At 42.9% G+C, this 21,393-nt stretch overlaps 1 protein-coding gene and 1 pseudogene across 2 annotated transcripts in view; both read left to right on the top strand.

The window, feature by feature from the left end:
• LOC147895441 (Spc97 / Spc98 family of spindle pole body (SBP) component) overlaps positions 1-21,393 on the top strand; it is a 78,457-nt gene that overhangs the window by 56,257 nt on the left and 807 nt on the right. Inside the window, exons 14-21 of one of the 2 annotated variants that reach the window (XM_087383497.1) lie at positions 7,372-7,455; positions 7,673-7,747; positions 7,875-8,045; positions 8,194-8,319; positions 8,428-8,535; positions 8,655-8,717; positions 8,874-8,948; positions 9,515-9,744. In XM_087383497.1, the coding sequence (XP_087239623.1) occupies positions 7,372-7,455; positions 7,673-7,747; positions 7,875-8,045; positions 8,194-8,319; positions 8,428-8,535; positions 8,655-8,717; positions 8,874-8,948; positions 9,515-9,744 (932 nt within the window). The remainder of the gene's footprint in view (positions 1-7,371; positions 7,456-7,672; positions 7,748-7,874; positions 8,046-8,193; positions 8,320-8,427; positions 8,536-8,654; positions 8,718-8,873; positions 8,949-9,514; positions 9,745-21,393) is intronic. The other variant, XM_087383498.1, reaches the window with a different exon arrangement.
• On the top strand, positions 17,816-19,524 carry LOC147895442 (uncharacterized; annotated as a pseudogene).

Raw genomic sequence — 21,393 nt, 5'->3', positions numbered from 1 at the left:
TTAAACTTCAATACACCTTGGAAAACTTCTCTTTTGAGGATTTGAATCTAAATAAGCTCCATTATATACAACTTAAAACTTCGTTGGATCGCTTCTTAAAAGTAAAAGCTTCCTTTTAAAGCAAAGAAGTCTATCTAAATAAGGAACTCTTGATTTGTATTTTTACTTCTCCCTCACTTGACAAGATAGGCTTAAACTCCATTTTGAAGTCTCCTAAAGTAATGGATACTCTCCCTCATTTTGTAAGAAGAATTTGGAAGCATCCAGTAGTAGCTTGGAAGTATGTAAAAACTTTAGGACAAAAGGCTTTCAACTATGGAGCGATAGGTAAAAGGCTTTCAGAGCATTCAAAATATTCTATCCTTAAAGAACCTTGTTGTTGTAAAAGTAAGAGATTCCAAAGCTTTATTAATGCTGATTTAGGACATGTAGTCACAACTGATACCTCAATTTTGCGTTCTAGTAACCTAAGAGACCTTTTCATGAAAGGCACAAAATTTCGATTGTACTCTTTTAAAGAGTCTTGCCTATTAAAAGCTATCGATAAGGGAATCTTAAAGTTTGTTTTGTAATTAGAAGAATGTTTAGGAGTTTAAAATATCTTATCAGAATGGAAAGGGAAGATTTTGAAGAAAGTTGCTTTGAAACTAGAAGAAGTCCCTTCGGTTAATTGCTCAAAGAAAAGTAACCATCTTTCTAAAGAAGATGAAACTCTTCTTCGAAAATTCCATAGGAATTTTGTCATTTCTTATGTGGACAAATGTTCCAATAACTTTGTTTTTATTTGCAAAAAGTTTTACTTAGAATGTCTTTTGAGAGAAGTGAACTCGTTTGCCAAAACTTACGTCCCTACCATAGTTTCTCAAAAGGATTTGATCTCAAAACATCAGAGTTTTTGTAAGTCTTTCGGGTTTATTTGCAATCCAAGCATACCTTTTCTTTGTGTTGCTTGGAAGTTTCACAAAACTCCAAAAAAGCCAAGATTTATTGCAGCTGCTTGTGAGACTACTTTGACGAATGTCTCTAAATGGCTAAGCTACTACTTCAAAGCCATGTTGCCTAGTGTCCATGAACTTTGGAGGGACTTATTAAAAGAGGCAGATGTCCCCTCGAACTCAAGCTGGATTTTAAATGACTCTGTAGGAGTGATTCCTGTTGTAAAATTTTTTAATTCCTCTCGAAGCATTCAGGAAAAAGAGTCTCCTATTCTCCTTCAAACCTATGATTTTACCACGCTTTACACAAAGATTGAGGTGGAAGACTTGAAGTTTAGAATCTGAATAGCTCGTTTTTCTTTTAGTTTCAAAAGAGAGTTTGTTTGAGTATACTTGTGCTTTCTAAGTTAGAAATGTATTTTTGCCTCTTTGTAGAAACGGGGCCATTTAGCTTCTTATGTTTTAAATATAAGAGAGAGAGAGAGAGAGAGAGAGAGAGAGAGAGAGAGAGTTTCTAGTTTTTTGGAAGTTTTTGTTTCTTGACTTGCTTGTTTATTTTTGCTTAGTCACCTGCTTTGTTTCTTCTTTATTTCTTGTTTTCATTCTCTTCTGTTTATTTGACGTATTTTAGTAAGCACTGGGTTTGCCCAAGAGACTCCGCGGGTCTTTAGAAACCCAGTAGAGCTACTTATGCTTGGGCACTGATGACGACATAAGTGTTGCTTTGCTTGCTAAGTATGTCTTCCTTTTGTTTTTCATAAAAGTTTTTGTTTACCTCTTTTTTCTTCTCTTTCATTTTCTCTTTTATTTTCTTTGTAGATTTTTGATCTTTAGAACAACAAAAATATGATTGGACTTATTCTAGTCTTACAAAGGTATATTACAATCATGCATGTTGAACCTATCCAAGAGCTTCTGCACATACTTGGATTGAGACATAACGATGCCATGCTTGTCTTGTATAAACTGGATTCCCAAATAAAAATTTAACATCCCCAAATCTGTCATGTCAAATTCAGCTTTCAACTCAGCCTTAAAATCTGCAATTATATCCTCATTTGACCCCGTGAGCAGCATGTCATCTACATAAAGAATGATGACCAAAATATCCCCCCCTTCCTTCTTGATGTAAAGGGTGCTTTCCGTGGGACTATTGTGTAATCCCTTACTTGCCAGGAATGCATCTATCTTGGCATACCATGGACGTGGGGCTTATTTCAGCCCATATAAAGCTTTGTTAAGCTTGCAATAATTGACCGTATGGTGGTCATCCAGGATGTAGGAGGAGAAGTCTCCTCATAATCTATGCCCTTCTTCTGTGCATAGCCTTTGGCAACGAGCTGTGCTTTGTGTCTGTCAATAGACCCATCTGGCTTCCTTTTCACCTTGAAAACCCACCTAGTACCAATGGCATGCTTACGTGGTGGCAAATCCACAACATCCTAAGTCTGATTTTTTTCGATGGATTGCAACTCATTGTGCATGGCATGCATCCAATGGACATTATCCTTTGCTTCTTCAAAAGAGTCAGGCTCCTATTCATCAAGAAGAGTCCCTGCATAAGCTCTCTCAACTGAAAGAGCCCCCCTTGTGTGCCTTACTGCACTATGAGTCCTGCCAGGCAATGGGGCCTCAAGCTGACGCTCCCTGAGAGTCTGAAGCAACCAATTCGGGACTGTTTTGGCTGCATGTCTCTTTTGAATCTCTTGCCTGACAACTTCATCCACACCCTGAGGAGGTAGAAAATCAGCCGGTGGCTGAATCGGGGCATGTGGATCGGGAGGAGGTTGTTGTAAATTCTGATTGTCAGCGGGGGAACCGAATGTTATAGGAAGCATCCCCTCAAACACATCATCTGAAGAAGCTGGAATCTGAAATTCAGCATGTATATGTGCTGAATTTTCAGAGAACATAACATCTCTACTAACAAAAATCTTGCGTGGAGCAGGATTGTAGAGACAATAGCCTTTGCTTTGTGAACTATATATCACAAAAATGCATTTAAGTGCCTTATCTGACAACTTGTGTCGAAATTCCACAGGCACGTGGGCATATGCAACATGACCAAAAACTATGAAATGGTCCACTGAAGGCTTTCTCCCATGGCATGCCTCATAGGGAGTGATTGTCGTCTTTAAAGCCTTTGTGGGAGCCCGATTCAAAATATAGTTGGCACACATGAGGCCTTCAAGCCAAAACCTGTGAGGCAATTTCTTACTTGTAAGCATGCATCTATCCATCTCCATGGCAATGCGATTCTTCCGCTTAGCTTTGCCATTCTGTTGAGGTGTAAACCTCACTGTAAGCTGATGCGTGATACCTTTCTTCTTCAAAAATGCCTCAAATTCATGAGACATTTACTCTCCCCCTCGATCTGTGCGAAGTATCTGCGCCTTGAGTCCTATCTCATTCTCAACCATAGCCACAAAGTGTTTGAAATGCATAAACACTTCTGATTTTGCCTTGAGACCATAGACCCAAGTGTAGTTGGTGAAGTCATCTATGAATGTAACAAAATATAGATACCGCAGACATCACTGTGAATAAGCTGTAATTTCCATGTAGCTTTCACTTTACCATCCTTCTTGAAAGGAAGTCTATGCATCTTGCCAAAGATGCCAAAGATGCAACCTTCACATGCATGAGGAGGCGACTCTAAAGGAGGCAATGCATCAACCATATCGTGCCTCTGAAGTGTCATTAAGTTGCCATAGCTCATGTGTCCATACTTGGCATGCCATAACTCCGCATTTTGCATCGCAGCAGTGGGAGTGCTCACTGATAATGCAAGATCGGATCTTTTTTCATATAAATCAAGTTGAAAAAGACCCCGATACAGAGTGCCAGAGAAAATCAAAGCATAGTCATTCTCTTTGTCTCCGACTGCGCACTTATCATCATAAAAAACAACTTGAAATCCTCCTCTATTGAGAGAGGACACTGAAAGCAAATTCTTCTTTATGCCTGGCACATAGAGTACATCTGAAATTCTGAAATCTGTGCCATCAGTGGATGTGAGAATAATGTCTCCCACTCCACACACTGAATAAGAAGAATTATTTGCACAAGTCACCTTCTTTTTGGTGGGTGGAGGATGCAGAGATACAAAAATACTCTTCTTGGAAGTGATGTGCTTTGAAGCACCACTGTCAAAATACCAAGTATAAAGTGTCTCATTGACACTGAGAGAGCATGCATCCTTTGAAGGATCATAGCTGCAAGTCAAAAAAGCATAAGGGTCATCATCATTAGTGGCTGTAGCATCTGAACTATCCATTGAAAAATCTGAAGTGCAAGACAGAAAGGCATAGTGTTCTTCCACAAAGTTGGCTGCAACATCTCCCCCATCTTGAGAATGTGGAGTTGATGCATCTGACATAGCCATACTTGAATCCCTTTTCTTCTCTTTAGCTATGCGCTTCTTGCATTCTCCAATATAATGACCTGGCTTCTTGCAATAGTGACAAATGCCCTTCTTTTTTTGCTTATCTGCATCACCCTTAGCCTTATAAGAGGGCTGTCTTGAATCAGCTTTATGTGCGGGCTGATTGGCATGTGGCTTTTGCTGCCCTTTACCCTTGGGCTTGAACTTGGAAAGCATGGCATGCTTGCCAGCCTGGGTTGCCATATTTCTTTGTGTTTGCTTCTCCTGTAACAAAAGTCCTACCAACTCGTGAAAAGAGAGAGGATTGCTGCCCCCCTTCAATGACAAATTCAGCGAGGTGTGGAAACCAAGATAGGACTCAGGAAGAGAATTCAGAGTGGTGGTGATCATCTCTGCCGGAATGACTTCATCAATATTCAGCAATTGTTTCCTCAAATCCTGAAGCTTAGTGAGGTGAGAATTCATGGAATCTCCCTCATCCATATATATATGGGAAAGCTCTCGCTTCATAAAGGAAACTCTAGCATCATTTCTTGCTGCAAACATACTCTCTAGTATCTCCCAAGCTGCCATAGATGTCTTGCATGACCGAATGTGAGGTAAAATGAACCTTTTGACAGAGAGAGAAATCACTGAAAGAGCTTATGCATCTCTAGAGTCCCATCTTTTCTGGTCTGCTGTGGGAGCTCCTGGAGCGGCTGCTCCAACAACTTGTGCTGCATTTGCACGTCTACCCCTGCCTCCAGCTGTAGGAGTGACAGGTGTAGCCACTGTATCTGGTCTTGCTTCATCTCCATTGACATAATTCCAAAGATGTCTACCAACCAAGATATTGCGAACCATGAAACTCCACAAGAAGTAGTTGGTTCCATCCAACTTATCCTCCTGTGTGAGAACTCCGAACACCTCATTGGGGTTGTTCAGAGCCATTTTTGCCAGATAAACTCAAAAAACACAGCAAACTAACCAAGTAAAATCCCTTTTTGGGATGTTAAATGCACAAGTAAAATTTGCAAAGAAAATCTGCCCACAGTGACAAATACTATCACAGCCTATCCAAGGCTCAGAATGCACCTCAATGCTCTGCTGAATGCCTAAAAATCTGCAAATAATGACAAAAGTCTGCAAATTGACTAGTACTGAGTCTAGAACTACTTGCAAACTTCCAAAATGCTCTTTTACCTGCAAAATTGCAACCCAAATGCAAAAGCCCTAATTTGTTGCGGGAAATTGCATACATAAGAGGGCAAATGCTCTGAAAGCCCCAAATGTTGCATAAATTGCACTCTGCCAACAAAAGCCCCAAATTTCACTGCCGAATTGCGGTGTAATTGCAAAAGCCCCAAAATTCTCCAAAACTTGCAGATCAACTGCAATGTTTGCTAAAGCTTCAATGTGCTCCCAAAAGCTAAGCCAAACAATGGCTGAATGCACAACTGAACCTGCAAATGAACCTTGCCAAAAAACGACGGACACCGGACACCTTTAGTCTGCTAGTACGGAATAGTACGGAATCCATACAGTTTACGGACGATTGTACGGACGGAATATATGGAAGCAAAGGTACAAAATGTAGGACAATACGGACTGTCAGTTTGTACAATTGTACGGATGGCACAGATGTACGTTGAAACCTGTACGGACGACGCATGTGTACGGATGGCGTAGGCGTAAGGCGAAATGCAGGACTGTACGGTGAGTACAGCTTGTACGGCAAAGTTTTGTGCAGGTGTACGGACTGGAGCCGGCAGCTGGTATGGAATCCGTACAGTTGTATGGGACTGTACGGAATGGAGGCTGCAGGTGGCGATGAAGCTGAAATGCGGGAGCTGAAAGAAGAGAGCAAGGAGCAGGTCCGGGAAGGAAGTGCTCTGATACCAAATGTGAGAAAACAAGAGAAGAGCAAGAGTGTGCAAAGAGAGAGTGAGCTGAACGTAGTTCACTCCCCAAAACGTACTGAATTGAAGTGACTGAAGTGAAGTACAATAAAAGAGATGAGGGTTTTGTCTAAGTGACAAAACCCTATCTAATCACTAACCGTAGTTAGAGATTAGACCATGGTTAGGGGGAAAAACCTCCAAGAGGGAAAAGTGCCCCTAACTCACTTATTACATTATAGTGGCCACTGCCTAGAATATAATAATAATTCTAACAAAATGAATACTTTGAAATGTGGCAGCAGACTCGCTTGGGTTCTTCCCTTTTTGTTCAAGCTGGCTTCCTGCCAGATGTTCCATGTCGAGGGGCTCGGGGTTTTTATCATCGAGCCGGGAGAGTTCCAAGTAAAGGCCCTGGTCCTATAGACAATCTGGGGCCGTTAAAGAACATAGACAGGTATTCTATGTCATCACCTCCAAAAATGACAGCCTAAGGAAGAAGTCTCGCTTTTTGGAACTTTTTGCAAACTTCCACAGACAATTATGTAAAAACCTTCATGTTCTTCAAGCTCCTATTCTAATCTAGTCCTAGCAGCCTATGTGAGCTTTAAAAAGTCCCCACCACCATCTATAAAGTGAGGGAAAACCTCTGGGACTACAGGCTGGCTGCTATTCACCGGATGAGAATTATCTTATCTGACTTCCTGCCTATGAACTTGTCTCCCTGGGTGATTGCAATTATATCTGCAAGCTGCTGATCATGGCAGGGCGATGTTTCTAGCTGTGAGGATATAATCAACTGTGATTAATAGTTTTTTATTTTATGATTGGTCAATCTACCGATTTTCAAGCAGCTTGAGGATGATTCTATTTGAATATGTGGCAAGATATGAGGATCACAGTGGAGAGCTATTAAATGGAAGGTCAGCAGACAGGACCTTGAGTACAATACATTATTCCACCCTTAAAGTTAAAAACAATTGCAACCTTGCTGGCTGTATGGACTTGAAGTCTTCTCTGTTCTATGTTTTCATATTTTTAAAACATGAATCAGAACTTCACAACTTCTCTGACTGGCTATCTTGGGCATTCACATGTTTTATTCCCTTATTCCATTTACTTTTCACAGAATTGTGCATCCATGAGTAAACTTACAGATGGAGTGGTTCTACAGGGTGATTTTCTTGTTCACTTCATGGACATTGCTAAGGATGAACTAGCAAAAAGACCATCGACAATATCTGTTGAGAAGCTACAGGTGCCTTAATTTTCTGCTTGTTTAGGTAGTGCTTGTTTCCATTTTCTCTTGAAATTGGTTTTTGTGCTTCTATCTTACTGAAGGGATTTACAAAATTATATATGAAAAGTTGAAAACATTGTGCAACACCAAGGACAAAGGTTTGTGGCCCAATGATTTGTTCTAATGTGATAAGAAAATGTGCGTATATTTGTGCTGGGATTGTCTCTTCTTGCAGTCTCTTCTTGATCTGGCTTTGCGAACATCAGTAGCTGCATCAGATCCTTATCATGAAGACCTGTTTTGCACTGTTGTACGTACCTTTTGAATGCAAACTTCAATGCCAACATTCTTTAGATTTGACATGTTTTGTCTAGAATATGTTGCGTTCTTCAATGTCAAGAGGTTTTATTTGCCTGTGTTTCATCGTAAACTTGTAGGAGAAGATTCCACTCTTGAAGCAACTAGAGAATTTGCAAAAGGTTGGCACTGCTCTGACAGATGTAAGCTTACGGATAGAGAGAGCTGGAGATTCAGGCAGTTTAGATACTGCAACTCAAGCTCCATCTGGGGTCATCACAGGCTTAGAGACTTTTGCTTTAAACTATAAGGTGTTTCTATTATTGCCTTGTAATAGTGATATAAAAGAATTTCTGTACAACATGCTGAAAGTTTTACAATGTCTGGGAAAAACAACAAAAAAGAAGCAAATTTTTGGTGTGATTGATGCAACTCATGCTGAATGCTGGACGGTAACAGGCTCAATGGCCATTATCCCTGGTAATATCAAGGAAGGCTCTTATTAAATACCAACTTATATTTAGGCTACTTTTCCACTGCAAACATGTGGAGCGACAGCTGTGTGGCACATGGCAAGTTCATCAGGTATGCTTTGTGTTTTGTCATATTTTGTCTCTTTTTTTCTTGATTGGCACAGAGGTGCAAGGGATTTTTCTCAAAATGCTGTTTTTTTGCTGTTTATATCTCGGCCAGGCAACTCGTGGCCTTCATTTCATTGGAACATCAATGCCACAGTCTTATGTTTTATGCCAACGGATGCTGCATTTCACACAGAGTTTTGTACACTATCTGACATTCGAGGTGGAATGATAATACACAACTTTCTTTGTGGATTTTTATACAGCTCCTTGATTTGCTTCATTTCAAACTTTCAGTACAATCAAAGTTATGAACCCATTGTTGCTTGGCATTTTTTACAGGTTGTTGAGCCGAATTGGCATGTTATGTATGGAAAGCTGCAAACTGTGAAAAGCATAGATGAGGTGCAAAATGATGTCTTCTTACCTGACAGCTAAATGAAGTCTTCTGACTTGACTGTATCTGGAATTTCGGCTATGTGTATATGGGAAGGATTCGAATAAGGTTTAATACATTTGTTTAATGCATAGCTTGTAATGTTTCTCTCTTTCAAGTTTCAGGTGATGATGCAACACGACTTTTTCCTGGACAAATGTTTAAAAGAGTGCGTGCTTTTGTGGCCTCAAATTTTGAAAGTAAGTGTTTTACCCCATAGGAGGTTCCTCCTCAGACCAAACATGTGGTTGCTTTCTCTCAATGATTTACCTTAAAAAATCGTGGTTAGCCACTATTGTTTATAAACATTTCCATCCACTATTGCAAGTTACTATGATTTTTGTCCTTGAGGTTGCAGGAGAGCAAATGCGCTGTCTCCTCTTCCCTTTCATTAACTATTTTGTCTCTCTCTTTTTGATTATGCCCCTTTAAGAGGGATATAGTGGTGTTCACCTTGTGAAATATATAATTGGTATATGCAAGGAAGACTATCCCATTTATTGCAAGCTCTTCAGGTTATTTTTTCTGATTAACATCGTACTGGATTTATCTTTTTAAAGCTATTTTATTTCTTTATTTACTGCATATGTTACATCTCGGTAAACATTATGTGTTTTATGAAATTTCCAATAAGAATGTCTAAGAAAGGCTCTGGAGTGTCCATGCTATATTACCTGGAGAACTGCAAGTGTTTCAGTTCAGATTACGCTGTTGCTTAGATTTATTTGTAACTCTTTCTCTGTCTGCTTTCTTGATGCAAGTACAGAAGGTTGAGAAGCTGAAATCTATCTGCCTTCAGTATGCAACTGCTACACAATGGTTAATACCATCAATGACCATGCCAGATTCAAACTCTTTTGATCTAACCACTCCTAAAGCGACAGGCACAGAGAAATCAGAACTTGGGAAAAAGCCCACAAGGAGCAGACAAAGGGGTGATCAGTCTATGAAAGCTTTTAATCCATCAGATGAGGCTACTTTCAGAACAACAATAGGGTACGTACTGAACTTGAAGGCAATTGCTTTTCCTCTTTCCTTTTCCTCCAAAGTTATGATATTTGTGAATGTGAATAACGATAAGAATCTTCTGACATCTTGAAGGGCCTTTGTCTCTATTAGGGTTTTTGTAAGGGGGAGAGGTCCTATTGCATTGTTGATTAGGGATTAGGAATGAAGGGAAATGCTTAGGAAAAGGGTGAAAATGAGAGCAGGGGCAATGGAATAGTCCATTTCAACTTCCATATACTAGAATAAGCAAGTAAAGAACAGTGGTAGTGTTGGAAATAGGACTTCAAGCATGTGTTGATGCAAAGGTCAAGTTGATCAGAGGGTTGTCTTGTGGAGGTATCAAGATTTCAGCTTGCGATGCATGAGGTTAATTTTGAGTGAGATATATCTCTAGGGCCTTTGGTATGAGCCTACATGTACAAGTATATCTATCCACTGAAGGGCCACAGAGTCACAAATGTAAGATAGCAATTCACCTTCTGTGCTAGGATAAGCGTCCCACAGATTTGTTGATTTGCCTAAAAGTTAGCCTATGTTTCGTCTAAGAGAGACTATGAAATCACTGTCCAGAGGTTTTCCCAGTTTGCATAAAGCGGGCTCAAAATTTTTTAAAACGTTGATGTGCAGTAGGGCTGATTGATTGCTGCCCCGTCCACTAGTTATGGAGCTTTATTTGTCAGCCTTGTAGATGTCAAGTTGCGGAAACACAAAATTTTCCTCCCAATGTTATCTAGGCGTGATCACCTCTATTGTTGCAAGATTTGTGCATAGGTAAATTTTCGATAGGATGCCAAAAAGTGAAGAAGTGACCATCTTTCCATCTTTGGAAATCTGAGGGGAATTTCAACTTCAATTTCTCTTTTGCAGCTTACCAGGAATGAAGACTGCTCAACTTTTGAAGGTTAAATTGACACAAAACAGATGTATAAAGATTGACTTGACGAGCTATATTTGATGGCAATTGTCTTTGTCAGTGTGATCTTCATATGAAGTCATTCAATGAAGCCTAAATATTGGCTATGCTCTAAAAAAAGCCTTTTTAAGGGGAACAACCTCCTCCTTGTTTAATGTATCTCTCTCTCTCTCTCTCTCTCTCTCTCTCTCACAGGAGGGCTTCATCACACCTTCGGGTTACACACAACTTCATCTACCACATGCGCTCCGGATCTCCCTCGGTCAGTTTAGGGTCTCGTCACACCGATTACGGATCGAGAGTGGACGCGCAGAGGGTATCCCACGAGAGGACCGCCTTTGCCCACTTTGCGACTTACAGGAGATCGAGTCGGAGGAGCATTTTGCTTTCAGATGTCCTATCTATTATGCCATTCGAGGCCGATACCACTGCCTCTTCCGCAACGGATTCGGCTCCCTCTCACACATGCTACAATTCCCGGATCAGCGGTGCCTTGCCGCTTTCTTACATGAGATGACCCGCCACCGAGATACTTCTCTCCGAGCACGGCGACACAAGCAGCACACACATCGTGAGGATATCCAGCGGCCTATCACTGACTTCTTTCAGCCACAGGATACCTCTTCTCAGTCTAGCCGACGACGCGGACGTGAGCGAGAGCCAGAGTCATGACAGCTGCGTCAGCGGACAGATTCACACATCCAGGTCCATGACATCTCGTCTCTGCTCTCGGCCCGCCCCACTGGGGTTACCGTTGCCCTCATCCACAGGGCCACCTGCCGCCCCCGACGACCGAGCTCGACTAGGCCGCGTGACGTCAGAGGCCAATCATCTATCGCAGGGTTTTTTCCGACTTCCCATTTGACGGCCCCTCTATGATTGGTCTCTGACGATCACCACCTGCACATGTATACTGTATCTCCCCCCTCTGCTCGACTTTTTTGTGCCCCCCCCCTTCTTCTTCTTTGTATCATCTGGAGGTAGACACATATTTTTTGTATCAGGACTAGACACATAGTCCTTCATAACCTCTTTTTTTGTAGAAACGGTTGGTTGGCCCGTTTTGAGACCACCACCGTTATGCTCATTGTATCAGTTATCTTTAGTCTCATAGACCTTCACGGTCTCCCGAAGACTTTAATAAACTTTCTTTTTCTTTCTTTCTCTATGTGTGTGTGTGTGTGGCGAGTTTTACTAGGAGTTCTCCCATTTGGACTGCTTTTGGCTCGTCGTCACATTGACCCTACCTCGTCGACGATGTCTATCCTCATGGGAGTCTATACCAGATATCTTTTGGCAATGCTCTGAATCTTGCTCTTATTAAGCCAACGGCTGCATGCTCGCTTTCCTAGTGCTTGTTTTGACAAGCGATTCTGGCTCTTTGGTTTTCAGCAAGGATTTGATCTGCTTTTTTATTGGGTTCGTTATTGGGCACTATGGACTCTATGGAGAGTCTTTGGTGATCCCTCCTTGGCTAAATATCAGCTCTTCCGAGCATTTTAAGGAAATCTCTTTATGATTGTCTACATGCATGGGATATAGATTATCCTACTTTCTTGTTATATAATGATATCTTTTGATGCTTGTAATTGGTTGTCCCTTTTTGTGGGACTGTTCTTTGTAATATAAGGACAAATGAATTTCACTAAAAAAAGAAGTGTTTGTCTTGAAAGATCATAAGGGCCTGCATAGTGAATTCATTGCATACGGGATAGACACCTGGCCCCGATTCGCTAGCGAAGCTCTTCAATGAAGCAGCTTGTATGGGCTTCTCACACAGTTGGACCCTCAACACTATCACACCCATACACAAGGCAGGAGATCCCATGAGCCCCGGAAACTACAGGACCATTATGATTGGACATGTTATGTCCAAGATCTATGGATAAGTACTTGACGTAGAGGTGAGCTTGGTTACAGAGCTTCGGGGATTTAGAGCCATGGGGTAGGCGGGCTTCTGAGTAGACCACGTGACCATGGACCATATATATACTCACACTCAGAGGGGTCATCGGGGAGGCCAAGGCACGGAGACCGAGGGTGTATTGTTGCTTTGTGGATTTCGTCCGCAAGGCCTTTGACATAGTGCCGAGCGCTCGACTCATTAGACGCTTGCAGGAGTTGGGATACAATTAGGAGATCATCTGGGAAGTCATGGCAATTTATGAGAGAGTCTTCGGATTGCTGCAGGGTGGACAAAGGAGATCATGAGTACCATTGGGGTCAAATTAGGTTTCCTTGATGAGCTTGAGACCTTTATCGCGACCCTAGGGGGGACTGGTTGCTGCCCGGCCGATAGTAGAGGGACTCCAACGACAACTCTAGGCACTACATACTTTCTGTGAGACACATGACTTGAAGGTCATGATCTTCAAGACATCTCGGGCAGCCATGCATAGGGAGAATTTTACCTTGGATGGGTTACCAATGGAGGTAGTTTCATCCTACACCTACTTGGGGTCTTGTTCTCCGGCTTGATCTTTACGATGCGACCAGCACTATAGGTTAGACTGAGTAGGGGGTACGCTGCGCTGGCCAGACTTGAGCGATAGTGCTTTCACTCTCACTTCCAGGACCCTCATGAGAAGTCTCTCCTCTTCGACTCTTTGGTTCAACCTGCAGGTATGTATGACAGCCCTTGTTGGAGGCCTGACCTATTAGAGATGGAGTGTGCTCGAGTTGAAGATGCTTTAGGTTCTCATGCTGAAACGGATGATCCGCAGTAAGTATTCCATTCCAACCAGATAGTTTTGGCTGAATTCGGGGCATCCCCACATTCCAGGTCATCACATATCTCTTCCGCATTTGACAGTATGGATCTTGCACCTTAGGGCAACGTAGGCTTCGTTGGTTCGCTTTGCACTTCTCCATGACACTAGCAGCAAGAGGGGACTAGAGATGGAGTGTGCTCGAGTTGAAGATGGTTTAGGTTCTCATGCTGAAACGGATGATCTGCAGTAAGTCTTCCGTTCCAACCAGATAGTTTTGGCTGAATTCGGGGCATCCCCACATTCCAGGTCATCACACATCTCTTCCACATTCGACAGTATGGATCTTGCACCTTAGGGCAACGTAGGCTTCGTTGGTTCTCTTTGCACTTCTCCATGATACTAGCAGCAACAGGGGACTAGAGGTGTTGGTATGCCCATACTTGTAGATGGTTTGAGAGCCTGGGGCTCAATGTAGACAGATATCCCCATTTCAGTATAGTGTTAAGGCCCTCTCTATCCCGCTTACATATCACTAGGTGAACCAGGTCATTCGAAAGGATCTCCTACAGTTACACGCTTTCAGGACTTGGTTGGCACCTCGTGAGCTCCCTGTGAAGCTCAACTTTTACAGAGACCATTGCCTACGAGTCTTAGAGAAGGGCTTCATCAAACGACTAGGATACACACGGATCCAACTTCCCAACTCCATGAGGATCTTGATTGGGTAGTTCCGGGTCTTACCACACCACCTCTATATAGAGAGCGGTTGAGCGGAGGGCATAGCTAGAGAGGGCCACATTTGTACCTTGTGCGACTCCCACTCCTGAGAGTTCGAGTCAAAGGAGCATTTTGCTTTCAGGTGCCTGGTATATTACGAGATCAAAGATCGATACTACTGTCTTTTTCAGAGATGGCTTTGGCTCCCTACCCCGTTTCCTGTCTTACCCAGATCAAAGGTGTTTGACAACATTCATTCATGAGGCCATACGACATAGGGAGTGTTTGGTCCGATTACATAGGGGAGATCATGACACACATTGAGACCCCACCCAGAGCTTGATCAGCGAGTTTTTTCAGCGAGACAGTTCTGTCTAGCCGAACTTACAGAATCGTCGGGCATGGGGGCCCAAGCCAGCGATAGAGACACGTCAAATCCGTCAGCGCCCTGAGGCACATATCACACTTGGGGACATGGCTTCCATGTTTACTAGACTCGATATACGACCCACAGGACTGATTGGCACTTGTTCACTGCAGAGCTACAGCCAGGAGACTTCAGCGAGTTGTACACGCCAATAGATACCAGTGCCCTATCACAGGGTTTTGCAGCCTCACATACTGACGTCCCCTCCTAGGGCTGACACTCTCACTGGCTTCCTCTTAGAGAGTTTTTCCCTTCTAGGTACCGATGCCATCATGGGCAGGGTTGTGGATTATGGATTTTTTATTTGTCCTGGATGTTGATGCCCGTTTAGTGGCTCCACCCATCAGTTTCATTGTATCAGTTTCTTTCAGTCTCATAGACCCTTTTTGGTCTTCTAAAGACTTTAATAGACTGTGTCCGTACCATCTTTACAGTCGACTCTTCCATTTCAGGTGCCCTATGTGCAACCCCTGCAGTCCGTACATCCTTTTGTCTCTTCTTCGGCTGTTTGCTCCTCTGCTCAGCCCCTTCCTGCCTCCATTCCCTCTACCCCTATCCCCTCTCCGTTCTCTGTGCCTCTTTCCTTTTCTTCTCCTTCCTTTTCCAGCCCTTCATCTCCTACTTTTCATTATGCTCGGAAGAAGAAAAGGGATTCCCTTTCCCCGTTACTTTTGGAAGGGGTGAAGGCTGCCAAATTAGATTCTTCCGCCTTCCCCTCTTCTTCACTTCAACATGATTTGCTTTGTCAACTATGTGCTGATTCGGTGACCTCGCCTTGTGCTGTTGGATTTTCCTTACGAAGAATTCTTTCCCCTGAACCTTTCCTTCAGAGTATTCGCCAGGAACAACAACTTGGTGTTTGCCTTTATTTTACGGGAAGAGTTATGACGGTGGCTTCTTTGCAAGCTTGGTCCTCCGTTGCAGTGGGTGTCGGGAAGATTACTTCTTTTGTGTTCATGGGCAAGGGATTCTATTTTGCTCATTGTGCCTCTGTGGACACTGTCTTCCACTTGCTTACTTTGGGTGGAGTTCATGGAGCAGGTCACTTTGCAGTTGTTATGCCTTAGGATCCTCTTTTTGATCCAGCCCGCTCCCTCCTCCACTTTTGTCCTGTTTGGGTTACCCTCAAAGATTTGCCGGTCCCGCTTTTTCAGCATGTTCCTTCTCTTGCAGCCCTGCTAGGCCGTGTTCTTTTCATTCCAAAGCAGGACTTCTTGGTCACAAGTAGAGATATTTGGGTATGTGTTCTTTGGGATATGGAGCAACTTATACCTTCATGTCTGGATGTGGACTTTGGATTGCCTCATCCTCTCCGGATTCCTCTTCGCTTTGCCTCCTTTTCTAATGCTTGCTATAAATGTCGCCAGTTAGGCCATTTTGCTAGAGTATGCCCATTGTCTTCTTCTCCAGCTCCTGCTTTGCAGACTTCTGCTCCTTCTGTATTGGTTCTTGCGGTTCCTCTTTCTTCCTCTAGCACACAAGAAATCCGGCATTTTTTCATGCGTTCTAAAGTCTAGAGGAAAGTTTAGGATGCTACGTTGGTTAAGGATTCTAATCCTTTTGCTGTTTTGTCACTCCCTACAGTGTCAGATTGTCAGGTTTCTTGTGATCTGGTTTATGTTGCTACTTCGACGCCTGAAGTTGTTCTGTTAGATTCATCTTCACTGATGCAAAATGCTGCTGTTATGCAAGATGTGGAAGAAAATCTACAGTCTTCTTCAGCTCCAGATACTAGTATTCCGAATGCAGATATTTCTCTGGAGTTTCATGTTCCTTCCCGTGAGAAGCTTGTTGATATGCCTGCCCCTTTACAGAGCCTCTCAGTCTTGGATACTGTTGTTCCTTTTTCCCCGGAATCTTTTCATCCTTGGTTGTAGCAGGTTGTTGATCCTGTGGTTCAGAAGTTTCGGCTTCCAGCTTACATTAAGAAGAATCACAAAGGAAAAAAACAACTTTGTTTTATTGATGGGGATGTCACTCCGTTCCATCACTTTTTACAAGTCAATAATTTGAAAGTGGTTGATGTTCTATTGGATTCTCCTCCAACTGATATGTTAATTTTTACTTGGTTGCCTCATGAGTTTTTTTCTCTTGAGGTCTTACTTGTAAATTTTATCTTTGTACTTATTGGTGGGTTTTCACCTCTTTTTGAGGTTTCCCACGCAGAAATAAAAGATTTCACTTAAAAAAAAAAAGAAAAGTGTGTGTGTGTCTCTCTCTCTCTCCAACCTCTCTTTATTCTTCAAGTTAAATCTAAGATTGATGGATGACTAAGTCTAAAGTAAGCATTATTGCATGATTTGTAAAAGATGGAAACCCACAGGTGGTAAAAGCATTCCTCAATTTTTTGGCATCGAGGCATGTTAGAACTGTATCTTCAGGTTGGCCCTCTTATCACCGTCGAGCTAACTTGCAGCACCCTAGCCTGTCTTTAGGTTTTCTCCGCAGCATTATGGATGATTTATAAAAGATGGAAGCCCACGGGATGTAAGAGCATGTCAGGCTCACTTTTTTGGTGTCCATAGTTGCATATGAAACACGTTTCATACTTGTATGAAACCCGCATGAAACGTCTAAACGTTTCATACGGCCCCAATTTTTGGGTAGGGTTCAAAAGGGGGCAAAAAAGCGATTTGACGTACGCCTGTGCACGACGTATGCCCATACGCTCCGTCCGTGCAGCCCGTACACTCCCTCTTGCTCATTCTCGAGGTTTGTGCCCCCAATCATCCCCAATGTGCATTCAATCGTCCTTTCTATAGTCTACCCTTCTTCTTGAATTTGGCGCTGCATCCTTTCATGCCATCTGCTCTTTCTTATGTTTATGAAATCTAACGCTCCTCTCTTGATTCATCTGCTCATCTTGCATGCATGATGTAGGTTGCAAAGCTGCAATTACTTTTGCTGTTCTACATCGCTTTTTGCAAGCAAAAAAATGCCTCGAAAAGGTAGTGCATTGTGGAGCAATGTCACCTTCAATTCCTTTGGTGCACACTATGATAAGAGTGGCACAGGCAAGTGGACCTGCAACTTTTGTGCTGAGCCGCATCATGGGACATTTCAGAGATTGCAGGCTCACTTTTCTCGAACAAAGGGCTTTGGTATTGGCCCTTGTTCTCATGAGCCAAAGGAGGTGTATGATGGCTTGAAGGCCTGGAAAGCTAAAATGCTAGGGATTCCAATTGATAGAGTCAATGCATGGGATGAGCTTGAATTAAATATCTCAGCTATTCCAGCATCAATGAGGGAGGAGAATGACATTTTGCAGATGTCGCAGTCTTCAGGCTCCATATGTTCCTTCGTGCTATAGATGCATCAGCTTCAAGGACAGTGGTGACAGGTGCATATATATGGTCTCATTTGCGCACAGCTATTCTTGAGATTGGTGTAGCAAATGTGGTGCAGGTGATCACAGATAATGGCTCCAATTGTGTGTCCATGGGAAGGATGCTTGAGGATGAGTTTCCCACTATTGTTTGGACACCATGTGCTTCTCATAGTTTGGATCTTGCCATTGAGGACATGGCAAAGTTGCCTTGGGTTTCTCATATATTTTCTAAAGCTTTGAGCATGGTAAATTTTGTAACCAAAAGACCCAAGGTCTTGAGCATGTTCAGGGAAAATAGTGACCTCGACCTTTTAAAGCCCTCGAAGACACGGTTTGCTTATATGTTCATAATGTTGGAGAGGGTTGTTCAAGTGCGGCATGGCTTGCTGTGTATAGTTGTTTCCCGTGACTGGCAGCAATGGGGGGATAGGAATGAGCCCAAAGCAATTGGTTTCAGCCGCATGGTCATGAGAGATGCATGGTGGGAGGAGGCTGCAGCTCTAGTAAAGACAATGAACCCCATGTACAGCGTTCTTTGATTGACAAATATGGAGGGGAGCACCATTGGGCTTCTCTATGAGTTCATGGACAAAGTGGGGGAAGCCCTTGATGCGTGTACTCACCTATTTGCAGACAGGTATCCCGTACGCATGAGTCATCCTTCGAAGTTTAGCATTTTTCCAATTAGCAAAGTGGCAATGCTAAGAATTCCTTTTAATCTATGTTTTCATTTTTTCTAAACATTATCGGTTTTGCCTTTGATTCATAATTTCTTATGAAGGATTGAAGACCTTAAGGAGATTTGGAACATGCGTTGGGATTGATTTAATAGGTCAATCCATACTGTTGCTCATATCCTTGATCCTCTATGGAGGAATGAGCAGCAATATCTCGATAGAGAATTAGAGGATGGGTGGTCAGCTTATATGAGCAAGATCGTGGGAGATGATGATGATCTGCTTTTGAAGCTGGAGGATGAGTGTCTTCTTTTCCGCAATTGAAGCGGTGTTTTTGGATCACGCAATGCACAGAGAGAGGAGACTCAGCTAGCAGCAGTTTCTTGGTGGGAAAAATATGGCATTGAGGCACCCCACTTGGTAATACTTAACCCTAGAGAGAATACTTTCTTATTACTTGAAAGCATGTGGGTATAGCTTAGCAATTGGAAGCTGCCACTAAACTGTTAAGTCTGAGAATGTCTCTTGTTTTGTTTCAAAGATGCATAGCGATGCGAGTTCTCTCACAAGATTGCAGCTCTGGACCTTGTGAGAGAAACTGGAGTACATGGGCCTTACTCCATGCGAGAAGAGGAACAAATTGTCCACTGTGCAATTGGAGAGGTTGGTCTTTTGCCATTGCAATCTACGATTGCTCGAGCAAACGGACTACCCCATTGAGCCTCGGCAGGTGAATCCCTACAAAATCGACATCACAAAGTGCAAGGAGATGCCAGGAGAGGGATATCTACGCCATGTCGTACGAGGAGATCACGACTTCATCTCACCACACCCGATCCTCCCAGGCAGCTGGTGCCAGTACTTCGATTGCACCTGCATCTCATGAGGATGCTTTTTATGAGTCTTCTGGGAGTTCCAGTAGCAGTGAGGAGGAGGCTAATGAGGACATGGATTCGGTTGAGGAGGAAGATGCTGACATTGATGATGAGGCTTGACTTTTGATTTGTGACTTTGTCACTTATTATTGATAGACAGTACTTTGGATTCGAGTTGTAGTTTGACCTTTTTACCTTCATGGTCCATCACCATGGATGACTCTAGTTTTTAATATTATCAGTATTCAGTATGTATGATCAGTATGATCACGATTCAATTATCAATATGTATGATCATTCAGTATGTATGTGTGAAGATGATCATTGAGTACTCTAGTATGTATAATGTATGATCATTGATGACTAGCTTTTTATATGATCAGGATTCAGTATGTATGGTGCTTATACTTGATATGTATGTTTTTTGTATCATGTCTGCACTATGGAGTCACTTACAATCTTTATTTGCACATTTTTGTATATGGCATGATGCATACCCTAGGTATGAATGCACATATTTTCACATTCCGAATGAAACCCGTTTCATTCATTTTTCGAAACCCGTTTCAAACGTATGAAACCCGTTTGAAACCTCCCGTTTCAGAAACTCCTGGCAACTATGTTGGTGTCAGAGGCAGATTAGAATTGTATCTCCAGGTTGGCCCTCTCATTACTTTAGTGCTGACTCGCAGCACCAAAGTATGTCTTCAGGTTGGAAAGGCTAGGGAGAGTCCTTGAAGAAAGAGGCGCCTCAAAGAAGCTCCTGCTTCCCAAACCCGAACACACCCAAGGCTTGAGGGTGAGACGAGAGAGGGCTGAAGGGATGCAGAGGGTCCTTTTGAAAAGGAAACGGGAGTGAAGAGAAGGAAAGAATGAGAGAGAGGAGGGCGGCAGGGAGGGAATGGAGAGGGAGGGCGAGAAGGAGAGGGGGAAGGAGGCGGAAAAGAAGGTGGAGGGAGAAGGAGGCGGGGAGGAAGTGGAAGGGAAGGAGGCGGAAGGGGAGAAGGAAGGGAGATGGAAAGAGGGGGAGAGAAGACGCGGAGGGGGAGGCGGGGAAGGAAGCGGAGGGGGAGGCGGAGAAGGTGGTGGAGGAGGTGGCAGGGTGGAGGCACAAAGTTTGCCGAGGAGAGGCGGAAGGGGGGGCGGGGCTGGAGGCCGGGAGGAGGAGCGGAGGCGGGGATGGAGGCAAGAGAAGCTGGGGGAAGGAGGCGGCAGAAGGAGGCTGGAGGGAGGAGGAAGATGGCGGGCAGGGGGAGCAGCTAGGGAGCTCACAATAGCTCCACAGGGCAAATTCTTTGCCGAGAAATTCATTATTTAAAATTTAAGTGTTCTTAAAAAAATATCAAACAAAGCCACGTTAATAGTGCTTACTAAGTAATCCCAGTAATCCCAATCCAATAACAAAAACTTTAATAGCAAGAAGAAAGAAACAAAGCAGAAAATAAGAAAAAGAAATATGGAAGAAACAAAGGTCAAGTTTACTTGGTTAATTTCTAGTCTAATGAACCTTTCAATGGCTTTGTAAATAAGTAGTCATAGTTTGGAAACCCATGATTCTGTGTGAAATTTTTGGAGGACACATATGGCCTTTTGTGGTGCTTTTGAGAGGACACATTTACAAACTTGGGACCTTGCATTCAACTACTTCTCAACGTTTGAACCACCTAAAATCTGGATCGTCAAGTTGTTTGATTGCAACTGTGTACTCATCTTGCACCAAGGAGAATGAAACAAATAAATGTGAAAATTCAAGGCACTAGTTATTGTACACGAATGCTCTTACCCATGGCAGGCCGTATTGCGCTCACCTTCTTCTCTTTGGGAGTTTTGGTCATGCAGCCTTGAGCTGTACATGCTGCAGTTCATGGTAATTAAGCTACTAGTAGACAAGGACTCGTTAAACATTTGCGAGTACCATTTGGACTACTTCTAGACAAAGAGGGAGGACTAAATCAAATACGTAAGAACATAAGTCTGCAGGTTCTGTTT

This window comes from Dipteris shenzhenensis, chromosome 13 (assembly GCF_047967505.1).
Source record: "Dipteris shenzhenensis isolate YYH24624 ecotype China chromosome 13, Dip_SZ_1.0, whole genome shotgun sequence".
In the NCBI taxonomy this organism is placed as follows: Eukaryota; Viridiplantae; Streptophyta; class Polypodiopsida; order Gleicheniales; family Dipteridaceae; genus Dipteris; species Dipteris shenzhenensis.
The sequence above is the reverse complement of the archived record's forward strand: the minus strand, read 5'-3'. Positions and strand labels throughout refer to the sequence as shown.